The sequence below is a fragment of the Calonectris borealis genome, unplaced genomic scaffold, assembly GCF_964195595.1.
Source record: "Calonectris borealis unplaced genomic scaffold, bCalBor7.hap1.2 HAP1_SCAFFOLD_44, whole genome shotgun sequence".
Taxonomy (NCBI): Eukaryota; Metazoa; Chordata; class Aves; order Procellariiformes; family Procellariidae; genus Calonectris; species Calonectris borealis.
This window is the reverse complement of record NW_027441456.1, coordinates 845,832-870,313: the sequence shown is the minus strand read 5'-3', so window position 1 is coordinate 870,313 and position 24,482 is coordinate 845,832. Positions and strand designations below refer to the sequence as shown.

The window sequence follows — 24,482 nt, the reverse complement described above, 5'->3', positions numbered from 1 at the left end:
GTGCCCGTCGCACACCGGAGCCCGCCCCTCCCCCGGGGCCGGGCCCTCCGGCGGGGCCGCTCCCGGCTGCCGCAGCCGCACCGGGGCCGGGGCCGCGGGGCCGGGGGGCGGGGCCGGGGTGGGGCGGGGCCGGGCCAGCCCCGGGGCCGGGGGCGCGGCAGCGGCGGGCTGAGCTCCGCCCGGCCGGGTCCGCTCCGCGCTCGGCCCGGCCGCGCCCCTCGGCGCCGGGCCCGCGGCAGCGGCGGCGGCAGCGGCTCGGGGGGCGCCGCGGGCTCGGGAGGGCGTTTCGGCAGGACCCCGGCCCCTGTTCCCGGGGCGACCGTAGCAGCGCCCGGTGGCGCGAGAGAGGAGCCGCCGCGAGGCCCTCTCGGAAGCGCGGGGGGATCTCGCCCTGGGCACGTTTGGATTGTGACGTAGGGGTTACGGAGGCGCGCAGAGCCTGCCCAGAGGTTGGTTTGAGGCAACCGATGCCGCAGTCGCGGCTGCTGAGCGCGCGTGCGCGCGCTGGGGCCAGAGGTTGCTGTGGGTGGAGGTGGCCATGCGGTGCTGGCAGGGGTCGGCCGGAGGCACGGCAGCTCAGCTGGGGCAGGAGGAGGAGGAAGGTGAGGAGGCAGGGGGTCACTACTCCTCTTCTTTCCTTTTCTGCCTGCTCCCTGGAAAAAGTGCAAAGCAAGCTCCTCCTCGGAGGGGTGAGGGCAGATTTCAAGTCCCGGGGAAAGGGGAGAAGGAGAGGAGCCCAGTGCTCTCCTTGCTGGGGAGAGGAACTGCAAGGACACCCTCCTGCCAATGCCCTACATGCCGGTTTCGGGGACTGCTGCCATGACTCCTCCCTTTTTCCTGGGGTGCTACGTGCCCTGCCCTCTTGATCAGGTGGGGTGGGTTGTGGCCCACAGGTCAGGCAATTTCTTCTGCTCTGGGAAAGAAGAAGGGCAACGAAGCTGGTGAAGGGTCTGGAGCACAAGTCTGATGGGGAGCGGCTGAGGGAACTGGGGTTGTTTAGCCTGGAGAAGAGGAGGCTGAGGGGAGACCTCATCGTGCTCTACAACTACCTGAAAGGAGGTTGTAGCGAGGTGGGTGTTGGTCTCTTCTCCCAAGTAACCAGCGATAGGATGAGAGGAAATGGCCTCAAGTTGTGCCAAGGGAGGTTTAGATTGGACATCAGGAGATATTTCTTTACTGAAAGAGTGGTCAGGCCTTGGAACAGGCTGCCCAGGGACGTGGTGGAGTCACCATCCCTGGAAGTATTTAAAAGATGTGTAGATGAGGCGCTTAGGGACATGGTGTAGTGGGCGTGGTGGTGTTGGGTTGACGGTTGGACTCGATGATCTTAGAGGTCTTTTCCAACCTTAACAATTCTATGATTCTAATGTCCCCATGTGGGACCTGGGGTTCCCTGGGAGGAGAGGGGTTTCTTCCCAATGTAAAGGCAGGTTGATTTGCAGAGGGCAGGGAGTGTTCACAGTGCTTGTGTGGCAATATCAGTAGCAGAAATCTGCTTTATCCTCTGGGATTTTAGGCAGGCACCAGAGGGATCCACTGCCTCTGAACATTGTCTGTGGGACTTTGCCACACCACTGTGCTAATACTCATGTTCATTTTGCAGTTTCAGCTCCCAGTCTTGGAACGGTATGTATTAGCTGACGGTATGTGCCATTTCAGCAGAAGTGCCTATGCTACGTGCAGCTATCTCAGCCAGGAGATAGTGGTGCAGAGCCATCTACGCACCTAGGGAATACAAGGGACAATTCAGATTCTCCTTTTCTGGCAGAGTTTGAAGGAAGAGAGGTGATACAATGGGTGATCTCTAATCAACCGACAGTATCACCTGCTTATTGCAGTGGAGGTTGACTGGACCTCTGCCCTCCAAGTCTGATTTGGGCCAGAGGAACCATGTGTCTTCCATTTGAGAAATTAAGGTGGAAGTCCTCTTCTGCTTTACAGAAAGAGGAGTATGCTTAGCAACTGTTTTCCAAGTAAATGCTCACCAGTCTTTCCCATGAAGGTGTTCTTCCCCCCTTGGGTTCCTTCTGCCCTACTTGGTGGTACTTAATGGAGCTGTGTGAAGAGGAGCTGGTTCCCCCCACCTTCCCTAAATAAAAGGTAGAGAGGCCTGCTCAGATGGTTGCTCAGCATAAGCCGTTGTAAAGGTCTTTGGAAGTCTTCTAAAACAGACATGTAAAACAACTGCAGTGTACTGGGAATGTGTTGTGGGAATAATTTTAATGATGAGGGGCTAATGAGAAGTTTGCCTTTATTAGGGGGTGGTGCTTATGTTTCTCATTGGTTTAGATTACAGGCAGAAGTACAGAGACTATGTAGCAAGAGAGTTCTGTACATTTAAAGAGGTGAACACTCGCCTGGGTGAGAATGTGACTCTAAGCAGCAGATATGCAAAGCTGATGATGGTTACAAAGACTCACAACACAACTGAACAAGAACATGAGGTCCTGCGTCTCAGGCAGAGACACGAGGAGGTCAGAGGAGAAGGTGCTAAACGTACCATCACTGTGGAAACTCTTTTTCAGCCTGATAAAAAAGGGCAAATACCACAGATCATTGTGCTGGTGGGAGCTGCAGGTATTGGAAAGACAATGACATCAAGAAAGATCATGTTAGACTGGGCAAAAGGAGCTCTTTACGCACAGTTTGACTATGCCTTCTACATAAGCTGTAGAGAGATCAACCTTTCTCAGCAAGAGGACTTGCTGAGTCTGGGTGACTTGATGTCAGATTGCTGTCCTGATCGATGGGCACCACTTGACGAGATCCTGGCTAGTCCCCAGAAGCTTCTGTTCATCATTGATGGCTTTGATGAACTGAGGTTTTCCTTGGATCAACCAAAATGTAAATTATGCTCAAGTGCTGAGGAAAAGAAGCCCGTAGAAATTATTCTGAGCAGTTTATTGGAGAAGACTCTCCTTTCGGAGTCCTCCTTACTCATCACCACAAGACCAACGGCTCTTCAAAGTCTGGGGCAGTGTTTAAAGACAGAGTGTTTTGCAGAGATACTGGGTTTTTCAGAAGCTGAGAGGGAGGAATATTTCCGCAAGTTCTTCATGGATGAAGACAAAGCAAGGAAAGCCATTAGCTTTGTCAAAAGAAATGACACTCTTTTTACCATGTGCCTTGTACCCATCATATGTTGGACCGTCTGCACTGCCCTTGAACAAGAACTTGATGAAGGGAATGATCTTTCACAGCCTTCTACAACAATCACAGAGCTGTATGTGTCCTACCTTTCCACATTACTCAAGTGTGGGAAAGAAGATCTGAAGCAGGATCTGAAGAAGTTCCTGGGCAGACTTTGCTGCCTGGCTGCTGATGGAATCTGGAGGCAGGAGATCCTGTTTGAGGAAAAGGAGATCAAGGAACATGGCTTAAATCACCAAGTTTTATGCTCCCTTTTTCTGAGTGAGAGTGTTCTAAGAAAAGGTAGGGAGTGCGTGAATGTCTACAGCTTCGTTCATCTGAGCTTTCAAGAGTTTTTTGCAGCATTGTTCTATGCACTGGGGGACAGTGAAGACACAAGGGGACACTCGGAGACTCCTGAGAAAAGAATAAATGTAGTGCTTGAAAACTACAATGAATGTAAAACACGTTTTATATTAGTGGTGCGATTCCTGTTTGGCCTGTTAAACAATGAACTAAAGAAGAAGCTGAAAGAAATAACTGGATGTGAAACTTCACCTCAAATTGAGGAAGACTTGCTGAGGTGGACTCAGATAAGCCAAGGAGTAGCTTCAAGTTCTGATAAGGTGGTTTTTGACTTGAATATATTTCACTGTTTGTTTGAGAGTCATGAAGAAACGTTTGTGAGCAATGCATTGGAGCATTTTACGGGGATCGTTCTGAGAGACATCAGCCTGACCCAATTTGATCAAAGGGTTCTCTCATTCTGTGTCAAACCCTGGAAAGGACTGGACTCCCTTCATCTTGAATGGTGCTTCCTTACATGGGAAGACCATGAAAACAAGGTCATTCCAGGACCCCCAGAGCGATCATGTCTGTAAGTATTGTATTGTCTGACAACCGCAGTGACAAAGTTCCCTGAACCAGTAAGTTGATCTTCTCTCCCTTTCTACGAACTAAAAATAGTAGAAAGTCTTTCCCAGCAAACTAATGCTATTACAGTGAAGGGACTCTTCTTGCTTTCCTACTAAAAAACTCTTTCCCCTACACTCTCGGCATGGTTACTCATTTCATTACTGATTGACTAAGGCTCTTGTGGAGACCATGCTGATGGAGTTGACACTGTGGGCAGTTCCATAAAGGAGCTGCGGAGCTGCAGAGCTATGTTAGCTATCCACTGTGTCTACAAAGCCTCTTCTCCTAGGTCCAGGAAAGTACCAAGCCAGAGTGGTGTTTCTCTGCGGGAAATACAAGCGCTTATCTCCACTGCGTTGCCCTAGTAGGGGGATACACTGCAAAAGGTATTTTTAAAGGCATTTTCATTTGCTTTTCCTGAAAATGCAAACCTGTTTTTTTTCACTACCCCTTTCCCTGTAGTCCTTGGTCTGAAAGGCTGGAAGGTTTGACTTGCATTCAGAGAGAGTCCTAGCAAAGAAGCAGAGAGCAAAAAGCTTGGGCCATCCTGTGTGAGTTTGGAAGGGGTTAAGCTGCAATCCTGCACTTGCCCGGGGCACGTGCGCTAAATGGCCATGGGCTGTTGCTTCTCCCTTGACCTGTTTGACTCTTATCTGCAGGCTGGCAGAGTCTCTTGTGAGACTCTGCTCACGAGAGTGCTGTGCTTGATCAGGCAGAGGGCTCTGGTACCCAGCTAGGAGGGATCTGTTCGCCTCTCAGCAATATGGCCAGGGCAAGTGCCCTGAGTGAGCTGGAGATGCTCAGCACAGCACAAAATGAGCCTGGACCCCTGAGACAGGGCAAGAGATGGCTCATGCTGCAGAGGGCTTATCAGGAGTTCTGTACCGGAAAAACCATAACCCCTGTAAAAGCGCAGTTTTTGTCTGTATCCCCTCTCCCCTACGGGGTGCAACCTTCTCATTGTGGCGAGGCTTTCTTGTGGCATCGGGCAACTGTCAAAGCACAATCTTCTTCCCTTGGAAGGTATTTGTTAAACTGGAAAAGCAGCAGCAGCTGCCGCTTCCACGGCACTGTAGCTGCACTTCCATGGTCAGCAGTGGGACCGGCAAGGAGTTTGGGAAGGGATGGTAGTATTGGGCACTACCCTGCACCTGTTTCCCCATCAGTGTCGGGAAGAGAGCTCCCAGAGTTCTCTCCCCAACAGCAGGGAAAGAGTGGTGAGGAATGCCTTGAGAGCACAAGCAAGTCAGACGCAAGCAGGTTTATTGTCCTGGTCCAAATTGCAGTGAACAGGCGTGGGGGCTGGTGAACGGGTAGCCCCAAACAGCATGTCCACCTGGACTCTGGGTGAGCTGTGGCTCCGAGTGTTCTCAGACCTGTTCAGACACAGCCCCTCAAGGGCTGTATCCCATAGCCAACTCCCTGAGGTAGCTTCTTTCCCTCATACCAGGGCTCCGGGCTACTGCTGATGGCACCAGCTGTCATTACCCGGCTGGACTCGGTCCGTGTGGTTTTTCCCTGTGGGAGCTGTGTGCTCAGTGGGGAGCGCAGTTGCCCTTTTCCCAACAGTGGTAATTAATGCTCAGAAAGGAACTGCATCTTATGAAGGAAACGATTAGCAGCGCAAGGGAAGGCTGTGGATGTGCTCCCATTCCCATCCCCTGCATAGGGACCTGGGTTGCTCGCTCTTGCCATGGGGCAGTTTCAGTTCGCGCAAGCATCTCTGTTCCTGGAATTCCAGAGGAACCTTTGGATCTGTTTAGAGGCTGAGACATTTCTGGAGAGCTCTGTCCAGTGTCCAGGCAGCCCAGTGCCCTGCTCCTCAAGGGTTTGTTGATGAGAATGAAAGCCACCAGCTTGCCTTCCCTGGGAAGCCCTCCTACAAACCTGACCAGATCAAGCATAGTCTTTGTATGTGGATAGCAAAAGTCTTTGCATGGGTAAGTGTCATGGTTCATTTGGATCTTTCAAATTTACAGGACAATTTACACTTTATAAATTAAAATTTATTTCGTGAGCTCATCTGGTTAAAAATAAATCAAGCAAAGGCTCAATCCCCTTTGTACAGATTAGTCTATCACGTGAATTCTCTAATTCATTAATTTGTGGATTCACTACACCTTCTCAAATACCTCTCATGTTCTCCTATCTTGCAAATTCTCCAACTCGCGTGTCTGTGAGAGAAATAGTTACCTAACCTAGCTTCTCCATCACAATGCATGTCCAGCGTGTTCTGCGAACATGCTGCTCTCGCTTTGACCTAATGGTGCTGCTCCCAGCACACATTGGGTCTTGGTGTGAGCCACATGTTACGCCAAAAGCTGAGTGAACGGTCACGCTAAGGTAGCTGTGTACAACACACAGCATTGGTGATTACTCTCAATGTCTTGAATGTCTGACCCAGCATTGCATGGTGTGAGCCTCATCTGGTTTTCAAATGATTTGCGATGAACTGGGAATACACACCATCCTGTTTTGAGTGGGAGGTCATGCTCCCTGACATGCTGTTTTGATGCTTGTGAACTAGTAACGAATCCAGCTTGCCACCTCTCATGCAGAGCATCTCCTCTTCACTTCTCCAGGCAGCCATGCCAGACAGAGCAGTCACAGTCGTCATCTCTGTGCCTGCTCCATCAAGCTGTAGGGAATCCAAGGAGCAAATTGAAGACACTCAGGTGAGAAAACTGTTCTGTTTCTTAGAAACAAACCAACCAAAATGCCAGCCTTTCTCTCAAGCAGGCAGATCATTCTGCCCACCTGAATCCTGCTGGAGAGATAATCCCAAATCCCTGTGTGTAATGCCCTTGTGCTTCCTGCATGTGACCAGAGACTGGAGAGGAGGAGTCGAGTCCTTCTCCACCTGATAGAACTTGTGTTCACAGCCCTTGAGCCTCAGGAAGGTATCTGAAGGCCCTGCTACGGGGCGTTGAGGGAGAGGGGTTGTCCAACCTGGCCCAGGTCCCCTGGGAACATCAGCTTGGGGTGGGGAAAACCAGAGCCCGAGGAACCCCTCCCCAGGGTGGGGAAGGCGGAGAGGGATACTCCTACCCCAAACAAGGCATAGCGCGCTGGGGCCACACACGGGCCAGGATCAGGTTCTGCTGATCCCCGTGGCTCCTTGGAGCTACCCTCCTCCCCGGAGCCCATAGGCAAGACTGAGGCTGCTGAGAGCGTGGTGGGGGGCTGCATCTGTCCCGGTGGCTCTGATAACTCCCAGCCCCTCTTTGGTGCATCTCTCTGCAGCCTGTGGCAGTGCCAGCTCACCAGCCGCGGCTGCAGGGACCTGGCCGCCGCACTCAGCACCAGCCAGAGTCTGCGGGAGCTGGACGTGCAAGACAGGCAGGTGGGAGACGCTGGGGTGCGGCTGCTGTGCGAGGGGCTGAAGCATCCAGCCTGCCTGCTGGAGAGACTGCGGTGAGAGACCTGGAGCTCCTCGGGGTGTTTCCCTGGGCAGCACTCGATGGGGCTGGGGCTGGGCAGCTGCTGCTGCCAACTGGTACGTGGAGATGGAAGTGGTGTTTCCCAAATGGCACTCATCAGAGAGGCAAGCTGAGAGAGGGGATGAATTCCTGAAAAGGGAGACAGCTCTTTCAAGATCGTGGGGTGGGTGAAAGTGCTGCTAAGCTTGAGGTCCCCACCGTTGTACTGGGACATGCAAGCAACATGGCTGAAGCTGGGGTGGTCGCATAGAGCTAATGTGGGAGGAAATGGATCCTGAAGCACAGGCAGGTGGGCTGGGCAATTAAAGTGATCTTGCCTGCTCTCCCCTCCAAGTGGGAAGAGAGCAGCTGGGCAGCAGAAGGATGTCCTGGAGAGAGGAGTGGATGAATGCCATGAATGAGCAAGCCCAGCAGCAGGGATTGTGTTGGCAAAGGGGGAGTTAGTGTTGCTGCATTTTCGGCTGAAGGAGTGCATCCCTACATGTATGTCCTGAGTGCAGGCAGGGTCTGAAGGATTCTAGGAATAGGCCTGTTTTCCAGACTCTCCACAGCTCCAGCCATTTGCAGAAGGGCAGTTAATGAGCAGGGTCTTGCCCAGATCCAGAATCATAAAGTAGTTTATGTAGGAGGGGACCTCCAGAAGTCGTCCAGCACTTCTTCATGTTCAAAGCTGGGCTGCCGTAGGTTCTGTTGTTCAGGGTCTTGTCCAACTGGGTTAGGAATGTTTTAAAGGATGAGGATCCCACAGCCTCTCTGGGGTCCTGTTCCCCTGTTTGACCACACTGATCGTGGGGGGACGGGGAACAGGGAACAGAGAGATCTGAAGTCTAGTTTCCTGTGCACCTCTGTGCACCTAGGACTCACTGTCCCAGGAAGTATCTGGTAACAGCAATAAGATTGCACCCTTGGACTTCTCTTCCCTTGATTCAACAAACCCTGTGCTCTCGGCCTCTCCTCATATCTCATGTTGCCGCAGCCCCCTAGCCATTTTTGTGCTCCTCTGCTGGGCTTGCACCAGTTCCCAATGGTGCATTCTTGCATTGGGGCGACCATTATTTCTTTTGATTTTCATGCATTTATCAAAACATTCTGCTTTCCTGTTGAATTGTGAAGGCTCCTTCCTCTTGATTTCACCATTGAGCTGCGTGGCGGGTTTTTTTCCCTTCCCCATAGCCTCCCACTTTCTGACGGGAACACTCTCCCTGTCAGGTGGGAGGAACAAAACCACTCTTTAAATACGTGGGGCTCAGTTAGCTGTAGATTGGGGTGGCATTTCAGTACTCAGAGCAAAGTTTGGAGGAGGGCTTGTGCTAGGAAGGGCCCTGCCAAGGGGTAGGGTTTCTTGCCGTGTGTTAGCCTGTTCCTGACCAGCTGCAGGAAGCACTGGAAAGTCTCAGATGAGGAGGGGAGGGTTCGAATGGATGAGGGCTCATGAGGTGGCCCACAGCCAGCTGTCAGGGGCCAGAAGCCAGCACAGTCTGGCTGCTGTGCCAGCAAGAGTCTCTCTGTGGGAGCTGGAGGGTCAGAGGAGATGGGTGTTGCATCTGGCTCTAGGCAGGGGGGCAACCCTGCCTGGGCTGAGCTGATGGCCGCTCGCCCAGCTCTTCCCAGCACCCTGCCTGCAGGGCTCCCTGCCTGGGGGCCCCTTCTTGGCCCTCGCTGCCAGGGGAGGAAAGGTGGCAGGCTGGGCTGGCAATGCTGAGAGTCTTCCCCATGTGCATTCCCTGCAGGCTGGGGGCGTGTGAATTAACCAGCGCTGGCTGTGAGGACCTGGGTGCAGTGCTCAGCACCAACCAGAGACTGAGGGACCTCGACATCGGTGATAACAAGCTGGGAGACGCTGGAGTGCGGCTGCTGTGCGAGGGGCTGAAGCATCCCACCTGCCGGCTGGAGAAACTGCGGTGAGGGACCTGGGGCTCCTTGGGGCATTTCCCCGGGCAACACTTGATGGAGCTGGGCAGCTGCTGCCTGCAGGGATGGGGAGAGGCTGCCATGGAAGTGAGCCTGCAGTGCTGGGTCCCTGCTCATCCCGTGCTCCCTCCCTGCCTGCCCGGAGAGCAAGATTGTGTAGAGGGGTGCCCCTCCAGGCACCTGTTTCCCCAGCCCTGGTGTCTGCTGTGTCCGGGGTGTTCAGTCCCACATGAGCGGGCACCGGGGGAGGGCAGAGGACAACATCCTTGCGGAAAGGCGATCTTCTGCCATGATCAACTCATTGCTCCAGCGTAGGACTCTGCAGCACCCCAGAGAGCTGCACGCCTCCCAGGGGGAGCGTGTCTCTCCTCCTGCAAAGGACAGGCCTCAGGGTGGCCAACTGAAACACAGGGATCTCCTCTGGGACACACCCAGTGGAACTGAGCTGGAGAGTCAGTCCCTGAATTCCTCCAGTGCACGACGTCTGTGTTAGCACGCTGTGCACTAACAGCCCCTTGTCAGCAACCAAGACCACGGTGTCGGGTCGACCAGTGGCAGCATCCATCCCCCACAGCCGCGAGTCATCTGCTGCTATATACTCACCACTCTTCCTGTTTCTGTTGCACGGCTGAAGTTTAGCTGCCTTGAGTACTTCATTGAAGGGAGGTCCCAGCCCCTTGCCAGCTACTACAACACTGAATCTGTTCTGGCATTGCAAATCTTGGGGTGAAGCAGGAGCCTTCCTCATAGCGTCAGAAGTTAAAAGCTTCCAGCCTTCACCATCCTAGGATTCTCCACTTTCCACCCTGATGGATGCAGACTCCTGCCCCTCCTCCAGTACAGTACTCCAGCTGCAGGTTGGGGCTGTTAAGCTGCAGGGTCTTGGAGAAGATCTGGTCTATCACTCATCCTGCTGTGGCCTTTTGGGTGTCTGTAGTGTCCTCCTGGTCCCTTCTGTCCATTAACTTCTGCCACACTTCCCCTCTTGCCCTCCTGATCCCATGCCTGAGAGCTCTGAGCACTCTCCCAGGGCTGCTGAGCCCTTCAGTCTTTCATCACACTGTCACATAGCACGTCATCATTTGGCTGCAGGTCTGTGCCCCAGCACAGCAGTCCATGGGGCAGGGCTCTCCTCTGACCTCCATCCGTCTCCTCCTCTGTTCTCCCCCTGCTGTCCCTCTGCCAGTGGGGTTTCTGTGGGACCTGGCGCATGGCGAGCGTGGGGCTGGGGGCAGCCAGAGGCCCAGCGACCATGGGGAGCATTGCCTGGCGTCGGGCCAGGGCAGCCCCGTGGCCAGCTGGGATTGGGCCTCACTCCATCACCACCACCCCGACTGGCCCAGCACCTAGTGGGTAGGACTGGAGGGAGCGGCTGGGATGGGTGGGTGGGGAGGGCAGGGTCGGGTGCGTTGGTCCCAGTGGCTGCCATGACCCCTGGCTCTTTGGTGTGTCTCTCCACAGGCTGTGGTGGTGCCGGCTCACCAGTGCCGGCTGTGGGGACCTGGCCACTGCGCTCAGCACCAACCAGAGCCTGCGGGAGCTGGATGTTGGTTCTAATGACCTGGGAGACGCTGGAGTGCGGCTGCTGTGCGAGGGGCTGAAGCATCCCACCTGCCGGCTGGAGAATGTGGGGTGAGGGACCTGGGGCTCCTTGGGGCATTTCCCCGGGCAACACTTGATGGAGCTGGGCAGCTGCTGCCTGCAGGGATGGGGAGAGGCTGCCATGGAAGTGAGCCTGCAGTGCTGGGTCCCTGCTCATCCCGTGCTCCCTCCCTGCCTGCCCGGAGAGCAAGATTGTGTAGAGGGGTGCCCCTCCAGGCACCTGTTTCCCCAGCCCTGGTGTCTGCTGTGTCCGGGGTGTTCAGTCCCAGGTGAGCGGGCACCGGGGGAGGGCAGAGGACACATCCTTGCGGAAAGGCGATCTTCTGCCATGACCAACTCATTGCTCCAGCGTAGGACTCTGCAGCACCCCAGAGAGCTGCACGCCTCCCAGGGCGACCCTGTCTCTCCTCCTGCAAAGGACAGGCCTCAGGGTGGCCAACTGAAACACAGGGATCTCCTCTGGGACACACCCAGTGGAACTGAGCTGGAGAGTCAGTCCCTGAATTCCTCCAGTGCACGACGTCTGTGTTAGCACGCTGTGACCATGGTCAGGAGTTGACAGGAGTTGGGTCACTCAGCTACCTTTCTAAGCTGTTGCTTTTCTCATACAGCCTTCCTGGCATTGAGGTTTGTTGGCTCTGTGTCATGTTTGCAAGCCCCAGATCACGATCCAGTCAACCCCATCTCTCAGTCAGCCCTGGACCCCTCTCTTTGGGCAATGGGATTCAGCCTGGCATCTTTGTGACTGAAATGGGAGCAGTAGCACGAAACTACCAAGGAGAACACAGCCTCAAATACTACGATGGACACCTCCTCTTCTCAAATGATCTCTTGCATGAATCAGAATGGATGATCATAGAATCATAGAATAGCCCAGACTGGAAGGGACCTCGAAAGATCATCTGGTCCAACTGTTTGTGGGAAAGGGAACCTAGAGGAGATTATCTAGCAACTTGTCCAATCACATCTTGAAAACCTCCAGCGATGGGGACTCTACCTGGGAAGGTTGTTCCAGTGAATGATTGTTCTTACTGTGAAATATTTCTTTCTTATGTTGAGATGAAACCTCTCCCAGTGCAACTTGTACCCATTGCCCCTTGTCTTCTCCATGTGGCTCCTTGTGAAGAGAGCGCCTCCATCCTCTTTGTAGCTACCCTTTAAGTTCTGGAATACTGTCATGAGTTCCTCCCTGAGCTTTCTCTTCTCCAGGCAGAAGAGACCTAACTCCTTCAGTCTTTCCTCATAGGGCAGGTTCTCATGATCTCATGATCATCTCTGTGGCACTCCTTTGGACTCTCTCCAGTCTGTCCACGTCTTTCTTGAATTGTAGGGACCAGAACTGGACACAGTACTCCAGGTGTGGCCTGATAAGCATGAAGGAGAGTGGGATGATCACATCTCTCTCTCTCCTAGCCATGCCCCTGCGGTTGCAGGCCGGGATCTGATTTGCCTTCATTGCTGCAGCAGTGTACTGCTGACTCACATTCAGCTTATTGTCTACCAGGACCCCAGGTCCCTTTCAGCAAGGCTGCTCCCCAGTCACACCAATGCTTGCCTGTACTGGGCTCTTTGGTTATGTTGTCCCAGGTACAGGACCTTGCATTTGTCTTTGCTAAACTTCATACAGTTCTTGATGTCTGCTTGCACTGAGGAAAAAGGCATCTCTACACAGAAGCTGGTTTAGAAGTTGCTCAATGAGATCCTCTAGGAGAAGAAAAACATCTGCCATGCACTACTTGGAGGGGCTTGGCCGATCCCACATGGAGGTGGCCGGTGCCAGCTGAGATGACTTGCAGGATTCCCTGGTGCCCATCACCTGATATTGAGGGGCAAAGGCTTCTCCCAGAGGAGAAAGTGAGGAAGCCCTAAGGCTTCTCAGCAGAGAGGGGCTTTTACAAATGGGCAGAACTTGTGAAGGGAGGAGAGTAGCAGTATTCACTTTTTCAAGATCATTGAACAGGTGGAAGGAAATGTGCTAAGCTGGTGCTTCCCACTGTTGGCCTAGGGCAGGAGAGTGATTCCATGGAAGCTTAAAGGGATGCATAAGGATATGTGAAGGCAAGGCAGGAGGAAATGGATCCTGAAGCACAGGCAGGTGGGCTGGACAATTAAAGTGATCTTGCCTGCTCTCCCCTCCAAGCGGGAAGAGAGCAGCTGGGCAGCAGAAGGATGTCCTGGAGAGAGGAGTGGATGAATGCCGTGAATGAGCAAGCCCAGCAGCAAGGATTGTGTTGGCAAAGGGGGAGTTAGTGTTGCTGCATTTTCGGCTGAAGGAGTGCATCCCTACATGTATGTCCTGAGTGCAGGCAGGGTCTGAAGGATTCTAGGAATAGGCCTGTTTTCCAGAGTCTCCACAGCTCCAGCCATTTGCAGAAGGGCAGTTAATGAGCAGGGTCTTGCCCAGATCCAGAATCATAAAGTAGTTTATGTAGGAGGGGACCTCCAGAAGTCGTCCAGCACTTCTTCGTGTTCAAAGCTGGGCTGCCGTAGGTTCTGTTGTTCAGGGTCTTGTCCAACTGGGTTAGGAATGTTTTAAAGGATGAGGATCCCACAGCCTCTGTGGGGTCCTGTTCCACTGTGACCACACTCATGGGGGAACAGGGATGGAGAGATCTAAAGTCTAATTAGTTTCCTCTGTTGGAAGTCGTGCCTGTTACCTCTTATCTTTCCATTACGCACCACTGAGAAGAGCCATTTGTTCCCTTCTCGGAAGAAATGGGCTCAGAGGAGGCCGAGAGCCAGGCTTGGAGCAAGCGGTCACTCCAGCACCAAGCTCTTGGTAAAGCACTGGCTCCCATGAGTGTGGGCAGGGTTTCTGGCCGTGGCATGTGGGCACAGGCCTGTTGAGAGGCTGCTGGGTGGTTACATCTGTCCTGGTGGCTGTGATGGTCTTGTGGCTCCTTTTGGTGTGTCTCCCCTGCAGGTTGCGATATTGCCAGCTGACCAGCACTGGCTGCGGGGACCTGGCCACTGCGCTCGGCATCAGCCTGAGTTTGCGGGAGCTGGACCTGGGTGATAATGATTTTGGAGACGCTGGGGTGCAGCTGCTGTTCGAGGGCCTGAAGCAACCCACCTGCCGGCTGGAGATCTTGGGGTGAAGGATCCAGGGCCCCTTGGGGCATTTCCCTGGCTGCCTTGTGGGCAGCCCTTGATGGGGTCTGGGCTGGGACTGGGGCTGGGCAGCTGCTGCCTGCAGGGATGGGAAGAGGCTGCCGTCGAGGTGAGCCTGCAGCGCTGGGTCCCTGCTCATCCTGTGCTCCCTGCCTGCCTGCCTGGAGAGCACGAGGAGTGCGTGAAAGGGGTGCACCTCCAGGCACCTGTTTCCCCAGCCCCGGCGTCTGCTGAGTCCAGGGTGTTCAGTCCCACGTGAGTGGGCACCGGAGGAGGGCAGAGGACACATCCTTGTGGGAAGTCCCTCTTCTGCCAGGCCCAAGTCATCCTGGGCTGCGCCACTCAGCTCCCTCCCAGTCCTTGCTTTTACTCACATCACCACCCTGGCTGCCATGCCGAATGTTGGGGCTCTTGTGCAGGCCCTGTGTTGTCTCTGCGAGCTCTGCCTGGATGTTTGAGCCACGTGGGGCATCTCCTGTGGCTCTAGAGCACTCTGCCAAGCCACGGGAACACAGCCGCACAATTACCACTATGGTGGTGGGATGACTAGCGTGCATGCTGAGATGACTTTGTGAACAAAACAAAGTGCCCAGAAATTCCCGTTTGTTGTCTGTAGCCTTGGGAAGTGCCCAGTGACTGGGGAAGCTCCGGGTCGGGGACTAGTGGGATTAAACTGGGAAGGCTGGTGGGTGGGTGAGTGCGTCTGTCTCTTGGTGGCTGTGACAACCTCACAGCTCCTCTTCGTGTGCCTCCCCTGCAGGCTGCAGCACTGCCAAATCACCAGCACCGGCTGCGGGGACCTGGCCACTCTGCTCAGCACCAGCCCGAGTCTGCGGGAGCTGGACCTGGGTGATAATGACGTTGGAGACGCGGGGGTGCGCCTGCTGTGCGAGGGCCTAAAGCATCCCTCCTGCCGGCTGGAGAAACTGCGGTGAGGCTCCCTAAGGATTTTCGTGTGCTGTTAACACTCCCTCTCCCATCAGGCCTTTTTCCCACAGGCTTCTTGACCCCCCGCTGCCATCCCAAATTTCAGGGCTCAAGTACAGGCCTTGTGTCATCTCTGAAAGCTGCATGTGGATATCAAGGCTGTGTGGGGCATAGCCCATGGCACTTGAGTTTTTTAATCAGCAGCATCCACCCCTACTTCCCCCCTTACAGCAGTGTGGCCACTAGCATACACACTGAGATGACTGGACAAAACAAAATGGCCAGAAATTCCCATTCCTTGTCTCCACCATGATGGGCCCAAAGCAGTGGGAAGGATGGTTGGGGATAAGAACCAGCAGGAATTATTGAGGAAATGGGTCTGCTGAAAGGCCATGTCCAAATTTGCCAGCAGTGAAGAGCCAGGACATTGGGTACATGGAACAAAACTGCTGATGTAGAGGGCCTGATGTTCACACTTGGGACATTTTGGGTTGCTTTCCTTTTGGCTTACCTTTGGTCTTGTGCTATGAACCGAAAGCCTACAAACAGCTGGAGCACATTAGCTGTGCTCCCGGAGCACAACTTCTTGGGCCAGCTCATCGCAAAGGAACCCAGTTCTCACCCTCTGAGGCTGCTCCGCAGGGTGAAACGGGGCACAACGACTGGACCAATCCAGAGGTGTATCTCAGAAACATGCCACTGACAGGAGTGAAAAGACTCATGGAAACGCTCAAAGAGAAAGTGCCCCTGCCATTTCCTTCCGTTACTGCCACAGTCCTCTGTCAGCTGATCTGTGTGACCCCTGGCTACCCGGGCATGGCTACAGTTAGCCATCTCCAAACACACGTCTCAGTGTTTCCAAGCATTGCTTCTTGCTGGACTGCGCACTCTGAGCCATGCTTCTCTGTCACGGTCCCCACTGAGGGGACTGAATGAGGACACTCTCTTGGGATCCCTTTGCCCAAGGAAGTTTCAAAACCCAACCCAGAAGAAAGGGTTCTCTGAACCAGGAGGTCCATCTTCCCATCTCTGTTCCCCATAGGCTCGGCTGCGGGCAGCACGGACCCCATCAGTGCAGCTGTACCTGGGAGCCAAGGCTGGGGGCACACGTGCAGAAAGACAGTGCAATTCTCTGCGAGACACTCACGCAGACAGGAGCGCATCACTTGGCAGCCATTCCTTGGCCATGCTTAGCACCAAGAAGCCTCACTGCCATATCACTGCAGCTGGCTTGCCAGGGGCTGCTGCTGGGTGCCGGGATGCCAGGCGGAGCTGGTGTGGGTTTCTCCTCCTGGTGCCGCAGAACTTGGCTGTGTGAGCTGCTGAAAGTGAATGTGGCTGTGGAGTGACCCGCTGGTGCACAGTGCCAGCCCTCTCTGCCACAATTCCCCTCTTCCATCTCCACATGCCAAGCGGTGGTCACCCTGCACTGTCTTCCCAAGGGGCTCTTCATTTACTTCCCAGAGTCCCTGACCAAATCTGCTCTCCAGGCTCCTTCTGGTCCTGAGAGAGCCTGATGAGCCTGAGCCTTCTCTTCTCCAGGCTAAACAGTGCCAGCCTTCTCAGCCTTTCCTCGTATGTGAGGTGCTCCAGTCCCTTCATCATCCTTCGTTGGCCTTTTGTTGGTCTCTCTCCAGTACGGCCATGTCTCCCTTGTACTGGGGAGCCCAGAACTGGGCACAGCACTCCAGGTGGAGCCTCACTCCAGTGCTGAGTAGAGGGGAAGGATCACCTCCCTCCACCTGCTGGCAACACTCTTCCTAATGCAGCCCGGGATACCCTCAGCCTTTGTTGCGGCAAGGACACATTGCTGGCTCATAGTCAACTTGGTGTCCACCAGGACCCGCAGGTCCTTTTCTGCCAAGCTGCTTTCCAGCCAGTAAGCCTCTACTGGTGTATGGAGTTACTCATCCCAATATGAAAGACTTTGCACTTCCCCTTGTGGGACTTCATGAGGTTCCTGTCAGCCCATTTCTCCAGCCTGTCCAGATCCCTCTGAATGGTTGCATGCTCACCTGGTCTGTCAGCCTCTCCTCTACTTTTGTATCATCTGCAAACTTGCTGAGGGTGCACTCAGTCCCGGTGTCTAATGAAGATGTTCAACAGTATTAGCCCCAGTGTTGACCTCTGGGGTACACCACTGGTGACTGGCCTCCAGGTAGACTCAGTGCCACAATCCTTGAGTCGAGCCATTCAGCCGGTTTTAAATCCATCTCACTGTCTGCTTTTCTAGCCAATAGTCATCAGTTTGTCTAAGTGGGTGTTGCAGAAGACAGGGTCAAAATCCCTTCTGAAGTTGAGATAAATGACATCCAAGGCTCTCTCCTCATGCACCAAGCCACTCATTTTACCAAAGACAGCTATCAGGTTGGTCAGACATGATTTGCCCTTTGCAAATCCATGCAGAGTACTCCCAGTCACCTTCGTGTCCTTCCTGTATTCAGAAGTGGTTCCCGGGATTATTTGCTCCATCACCTTTCCTAGGATGGAGGTGACTGACCAGCCTGTAGTTCCCTGGATCCTCTTTCTTGTCTGTCTTGAAAATAGGGCAAAATTTGTGTTCTTCCAGACTTCAGGAACCTGCCCTGATCGTCATGACCTTTCAGAGATTATCAAAAGTGGCCTTGCAGTGACACCAGTCAGCTCCCTCAGCCCTTGTGGGTGCATCCCATCAGGTCCATGAACTTACCTATGTCCCGTTTGCTTAAACATTCCCCATGCTGGTTCTCTGCACCAAGGATAAGTCCACCTTGCCCTGGACTCTCCCATTGGTCTCAGGGACCTGGAATTGCTGAAGGCCAGTCTTACCAGTGAAGACTGAGGTGAAGAAGGCATTCAGTACTTTAGCCTTCTGCATGTCCTTTGTGACCAGGTCCCTACTCCCGTTCAGCAGCAGGCCCACATCTTCTGTATTGTTCATTCTGCTGCGCGTGTACCTGTAGAAGCCTTTCCTGTTGCCCTTCACATCCCTCACCAGATTCAACTCCAGTTGGGCTTTGGCTTTCCTAACCTGATCCCTGCACACTTGGACAGCATCTCTACATTCTTTCCAAGCCACTTTCCTGTGCTTCCACCTCCTGTATGCTTCCTTTTCATGTTTGATGGATGGTTGTTGAGCTTGGAGGAGGTGATCCTTGATTGTCAACCAGCTCGCCTTGACCCCTCTTCTCTGGAGGAAAGTCTGTCATGGGATTCTTCCTTGCAGACCTCTCAACAGGCCAGGGTCAGTGCTCCTGAAGTCCAGGGCTATGATCTGCTACTCTCTCATGTAAAGGGCAAGTCTCCCATCTTGCTTTCCCAGCATGACCTTCCAAAAAAGCCTGTATCCACTCATTGCAGCACTAGCTGCTGAGCTATCCCGGTATGACTCTGTGATTCCAGTGAGCTACTAAAGCCCTGCGACTGCACGCAGACCTCCAGTTCCTCTTGTTTGTTCCCTGTCCTGCATGCATCTGTGTAACAGCACTTCAGAGAGGTGCCCAGCCATGCTGGTTCCCCAGGAAGGGTGTGGGAGCTCTCCCCATCACCGTGCCCAATATGCACTTCCTAATGTATGTGGATATTCTTGGGCTGGGCTGGGAGCAGGCGTTGTCTCCAGCGCTAGCCCCTCACTGGCCAAGGGATGTGCGATTTGGGATTGTGACCATTGCTTTCGGGCAATGGCCTGGTGAGGTGTGTGCATCTGCCTGTGCGTCTGTGTGCATCTGTCATCGCAGCTGTGACAAGATCCGTTGTATTTCTGATTTGCTGTGCCTGCAGGTTGTGGTGGTCCAAGCTCACCAGCGCCTGCTGTGGGGACCTGGCTGCAGTGCTCAGCACCAACCAGAGCCTGCGGGAGCTGCATCTTGGTGGAAACAACCTGGGAGATGCTGGGATGAGGCTGCTGTGCGAGGGGCTGAAGCATCCTGCCTGCCGGCTGGAGAAACTGCGGTGAGGGACCCAGGGCTGCTCAGGGCATTTCTCCTGGGCAGCACTTGATGGGACTGGGGCTGGGCAGCTGCTGCCTGCAAAGACAGGGAGAGTGTGGGTCCCTGACCATCCCATGCTCCCTCCCTGCCTGCCCAGAGAGCAAGAGGAGCCTGCGGATAGAGAGTCCTGGACCGCGCTAGGATCTTCCTTCCCTCCTCCCTTCCTTTTTTCCTGTCTTCCTCTTTTCCTTGCTTTTTTCCTTCCTTCCTTCCTCCCTCCCTCCCTCCCTCATTTGCTCTCGTCCTTCTCCTTTGCGCCTCTGAGAAGACCCGTTTGGTCCCTTCTGGGAGGGGATTGGCTGTGGGGAGGCCGTTGGCAGGGCTGGGAGGAGGCAGTGTCTCCCTTGCTGTCCCCTCATTGGCTGAGGGGTGGGTGTGTCCCGGGTGTGGGCAGGGTGTTGGCTGGGGAGGGGCTGCTGGGTGGCTGCATCCCGCACAGGGGCTGACGACCCCCAGCTCCTCTCTGGGGCATCTTCCCTGCAGACTGCAGTGCTGCCAGATCACCAGTGCCAGCTGCGGGGACCTGGCCGACGCACTCGGCACCAACCAGAGCCTGCAGCAGCTGGACATCAGTACTAAGGACCTGGGAGATCCTGGGGTGCGGCTGCTCTGCAAGGGGCTGAAGAATTCTACCTGGCAGCTGGAGAGCATCCGGTGAGGGACCCGGAGCTCCTCAGGGCATTTCCGTGGTTGCCCCACCGCCAGCGTGCAATGGGGCTGGGGCTGGGCAGCTGCTGCCTGCAGGGATGGGGAGAGGCTGCCATCAAGATGAGCCTGCAGCGCTGGGTCCCTGCTCATCCCAGGGAGCAAGAGGAGTTTGTGAAAGGGGTGCCCCTCCAGGCACCTCTTTCCCCAGCCCTGGGTCCTACACCCTTGGGGTGGCTTCCAGGTGTACCTTGTGGGGTGGAGTGCAGCACAGGCTGGGATCTACCCGGCTGGGGAGCAGCTCTGTGGAAAGGGACCTGGGGGTCCTGGTGGACAACAAGCTCAATATGAGTGAACAGTTGTGCTGCTGTGGCAAAGAAAGCCAACAGGATGCTGGGTTGCATCAACAAGGGCATCACCAGCGGAGATAAAGAAGTCATTATCCCACTCTGCTCGTACTTGTCAGGCCACACCTAGAATAGTGTGTTCAGTTTCGGTCCCTGCTACGCAAAAAAGATGTGAACAGGCTGGAGAGCCACAAAGATGATCAAAGGACTGGGAAGCCTGCCATATGAGGAAAGGCTGAGAGCTGGGTTTGTTCAGTCCTGAGAAAAGAAGGCTTAGGGGAGACCTTATCACCGAGTTCCAGTATTTAAAGGGTGGCTACAAAAAAGATGGAGACTCCTTTTATACAAGGAGTCATATGGAAAAGAGGAGGGATAATGGGTACAAGTTACTCCTGGGGAGATTCCGATTGGACACAAGAGGAAAATTTTTCACAATGAGAACAATCAGCCATTGGAATAATCTCCCCAGGGAGGTGGTGGATTCCCCAACATTGGACACTTTTAAGATTCAGCTGGACAAGGTGCTGGGCCATCTTGTCTAGACCATGCTTTTGCCAAGAAAGGTTGGACCAGATGATCTTTGAGGTCCTTTCCAACCTGATATTCTGTGATTCTATGATCTTTGCGCTGCAAGTGTGGGTAGGTTGTGTCTCTTCTCAGCGAAAGAAGGGTTCTGTTATGAAGGTCCTTATTTTGAAGGAAGGCCAGGGTCTGTTCAGGCCAGATCATTCGTGGGGCTGCTGATGGAGTTTTCCTAAGACCGCAAGGTCTTGCACTGTGCCGTTTTGGCTGAAGAATCAACTAAAATAGGCACCCTGCTTGTTTCCACTGGCTGAAGCACAGATGAGTCTCAATTACTTGCATAAAGGGTGTGCTGATTGTGGTTTGCATGCTTTGAACAAAGAGGAATTGCCTTGGTGAAGGGTCTTCAGGGGAGCAGAAATGCTCAGACCAGCTCAGCCTTTTAACCTCCCCACTCCCCTCCATGTGACAGCTCCTGGGCAGGGAGAGCAGCAGTTGGGGAACGGGGATGACAGCAAGAGGGGGCTCTGGCAGGCACTTAGGAGCAGGATGGGGTGAAGCAGAGGTGCTATTGGTCCCTGGTGTCAGGCGGTGGTCAGTATCAGGCAGATTTAACAGTTGTTCTTCTCTGCTTCTCTCCAAAGGTTGATCAGATCTGTATTAAATGAAGGAACACAGCAGGAGCTGGCTCCCTGAAAGAGGAAAAGCCCAGATGGAATAAATGTCGCATTTCTTGAGCAAGGTCTCTGGCCTCATGATGTTCTCACAGAGATAGGCTAAAAGTTAAAAGTGAATCGGGAATGAGGAGATGTTTGCTGCATTTATGGATATTCCCTTTAATGCCAAAAAGGGGTTACCAGCGTGTCTGGTTGGGACATCGCTGCAGTCTTGGCTGAGTGTCATGACGAGGGTGTGAGATGCTGCTGGGGACTGAGTTCTGCTCAGGCATGACGGCAGCTTGAAGGGGTCCTGTCTGGATCTCCGTTAGGGTGGGAGGGAAGCAGCGGGCAGAGGGAGTTAGGGTAGGGATGTAGAGAACAGTGCTGAGGGTACAGACAGATGAGCGTAGGCCCTCCTTCTTGAAGTTTCTGCGAACTTTGTATATAGGAGCGGGTGTTTTTCCTGTTCCAAGGGCTCACTGATGAAGATTTTGATAGTTCTGATTTGACAGCTTCAAAGGAGGGTGCTTCTGTCTCTTTCGTTTAGCTATGCTTTTATCCAGGAGAATTTTTTCTGATTTTGCAAAAAAGGCCTGACTCGGGGATCTCCTCAGGTTGTGACATTTTCCTCCCGTCCTGTAGCTGGTGCCAATCTCTGGACTCTCCTAGTGCCAGACAATCCCTAGGGATGGCACCCAGGAAATCTTTCCGGGGTCTGATTTTCAGTCCACAACAAACCACATCACAGTGGCAAAGCAGGAGTTCCCTGAGCTGCTCAGAAATGTTCTCTTCTTTTAACTCCTTTGGACTCCCAGTAAATGCCTGTAAATACATGTCCAGGTCCTTCCTCCTCCTGCCTTGCTGTTCTTCTGTGAGTGTAGTGACAGGATTAAGGATTGGTTATGTCGCAAGGGGACTCTGGCATGAATAGGCAGCAGTTTGTACCTGTAACCAGGTAGACAAGCCAGGTGTGCCTGAAGGTGCCTGGGAGAGGATTCACAGAAACACAAAATCACAGAATAGCTGGGCTGGGAAGGGACGAAAACCCCTGCTCAAGCAGGGTCAGCTAGAGCAGGTTGCCTAGGTCATGTCCCATCGGGTTTTGAATACCTCCAAGGACTGAGAATCCACAACTTCTCTGGTAGCCAGGTCTGACGCTTGATCACGCTCACAGTAAAAAACCCATTTTTTCTTACATTTGCAAAGTCGCAAAGTGCAAAGTCCAGCACGTGGGCTGGACCAGTGCACCAGTACATGCTGGGGGCAGGCTGTTCGGAAAGCAGCGTTTGAAGCCTCCTGCGAGGCTGCAGGCTGGGATGGGGGAGGTTGGGATTGTGGCTCTGCTGGGGACAGGTCCTCTCTCTTCAGTGTCTCTGTGACTGCAGGTGAGTCAACGGAGAGGAGCAAATCCCTCCTCCTGCCACCCAGTGCAACACTCCTGTGTGTGTCACGTCTGTCCCCGACTGCAGCAGCAGGAGCAGGGAAGGGGCCAGGCAAGTGCCCTCCCTTGGGTGAGGTGTCCCAGGCTCCGATGGCAGGGGGGGCGGTGGCGGGGACGTAGGATGGGAAAGAGGGGTCCTGGGCTTGGAGTGCCCGCAAACCCTCACCCAGGCACGGGGCCTCCCCCTGCACCCCTGGGGTGGGGTGAAGGATGGCTTCCCCTCTCCTGGGGGCTGGGGGTGTGGGTGGGCTGAGGGACCCTACCCTTCCCACAGCATCAGGGACTGTCTCCACGCCTGTGCTGTGCCCCAGGACACCTCCACCCAAGAGCTCTGCAGCGCAGCAGGTGAGCGCACTTGGCCGACAACCGAAATCTTGGTGGTTCAGCCCCCCGGGAAGGGGCTGGGTTCCGGGCAGCGCGGCCAGGGGGGTTGTGCTGGCTGATGGTCTGGATCTGTCCCAGCTGAGCACCTGCCTGGCAGAGGGGCTGGGGGAACCAAAGCTGGACCACATTGACCAGTGGAGTGCGATGATGGTTGAGGGGATGGAGTGCTCATCTCTCCTGCTCTGCGCATGTGGGCGCCAATGTCATCCTCACCAGTGACTCTCCTCTTTCTGCCTCAAAAACAACTGAGAAGGAGTCGTTTGGAGCAGTGGCAGTCTTGTGTTCACTGTCTCTACAGACAAGCATCTTCAAGCACATTCGCAAAGCTGGCAAGCCAATAACGATGCTTGCACGGACGAGCCTGTCCTCTCCTCCCTCCTCACTCCTGCGCTCAGTGACAGCAAAAGCCAAACTTCTCCAGTGGTGCCTCCCTGGGGGGTCAGGGACGGGACGGCAGGTCTGCCGGAGGCTGGGATGTGCGTGTGGCTGCGGCTCTGGCCAGTCTGAGCACGTGCCTTGGCCTGGCAGGTTCACTGGGGGTGACCGTCCTGGTCAAGCTCCTGGTGGGAGAGCCACAGCAGGACCCAGAGGAGGACCTGAGGAGCTGCTCGGGGCTGCAAGGGGCTGCGGCTGGGATGGACAGTGCAGGCTGGTGGGTGGCTGGGTGATGGGGATGGTTGAGGTGCTTGTGCTGTGAGCCCTTGGTCCGGTGTGGAGGGGACGGAGAACACAGAAGTAAAGTCTGGTTGCAATGTGCAGGAAGGTAAAAGGAAGGTAAATTTGCAGAGGAAAAATGACTGCCAGTTTCTGAGCTGGGGCTGTTCTGAAGTCACGATGTCATGGTCCGTAGCTGTCCCTGCTAGACCCCGGAGAGTCACTGCTGCCACCTCTAAGCCACCTTGGCCCTTTCAGTGGGAATAAGCTGATGCAGAAGGCTGTTCGCTGCGGGTCTGTCCATGCTGTTTCAGTCCCTGCTGAAGCCCAGGGACGAGCACGTGTATTTCATCCAACATTGCAGCGGGGAGCAAAGGGGCTAAGAAACTGCTCAGGAAAGCAGGTGACTAAGCAAGGCTGGTGTTGCGGAGGAGATGATCCTCCCCTGTGGGAGCTGCGCTCTGGCAGAGGTGAGGGAGTTGTGCAAGCGGGAGAGCAGAGTGGGCTGTCAAGGCGTGTCAGGAGCTGCCACCGCCTCCAGCAAATCCGGCCCAGGACCCCCCTGGGGACCCAGGGTCTCTGCCCAGGATGAGGGAGAGAGCTGCTGCTTTCCCCTTTGCAGGTTCAACCAGCAGCGAAGCTGCACACGTGTCCCAGAGACACACACAGACACAGGACACACAGAGGACACACAGACACAGCCGGTCACACAGCCTGCCACAGCCAAGACACTGCTGCCAGCAGCACCCACGCCCGGGACCCCCGTCACACACCAGCACCCACAGCCACGTCCCCGTCCTCCTCGGGGGCTGGCACAGACAGACAGT

The 24,482-nt window shown here is 54.5% G+C and overlaps 2 protein-coding genes across 2 annotated transcripts in view; one reads left to right on the top strand and one right to left on the bottom strand.

The window, feature by feature from the left end:
- Nucleotides 1-24,482, bottom strand: part of LOC142076355 (uncharacterized) — an 801,642-nt gene that overhangs the window by 452,484 nt on the left and 324,676 nt on the right. The window lies entirely within an intron of this gene.
- LOC142076338 (NACHT, LRR and PYD domains-containing protein 12-like) lies at nucleotides 539-21,254 on the top strand. Its single transcript, XM_075138657.1, has 12 exons — nucleotides 539-602; nucleotides 1,604-1,626; nucleotides 2,259-4,006; nucleotides 6,627-6,719; nucleotides 7,288-7,458; nucleotides 9,215-9,385; nucleotides 10,857-11,027; nucleotides 13,921-14,091; nucleotides 14,869-15,039; nucleotides 18,795-18,965; nucleotides 19,487-19,657; nucleotides 21,162-21,254. The coding sequence occupies exons 1-12, from the start codon at nucleotides 539-541 to the stop codon at nucleotides 21,211-21,213; spliced, it is 3,177 nt and encodes a 1,058-aa protein (XP_074994758.1). The 3' UTR covers nucleotides 21,214-21,254.

Coding starts and splice junctions, on each gene's coding strand:
- LOC142076338 (XM_075138657.1), top strand. CDS start 539: ATGCGGTGCTGGCAGGGGTCGGCCGGAGGCACGGCAGCTCAGCTGGGG. Junction 7,459..9,214: donor TGCCTGCTGGAGAGACTGCG/GTGAGAGACCTG, acceptor CATTCCCTGCAG/GCTGGGGGCGTGTGAATTAA. Junction 14,092..14,868: donor TGCCGGCTGGAGATCTTGGG/GTGAAGGATCCA, acceptor CCTCCCCTGCAG/GCTGCAGCACTGCCAAATCA.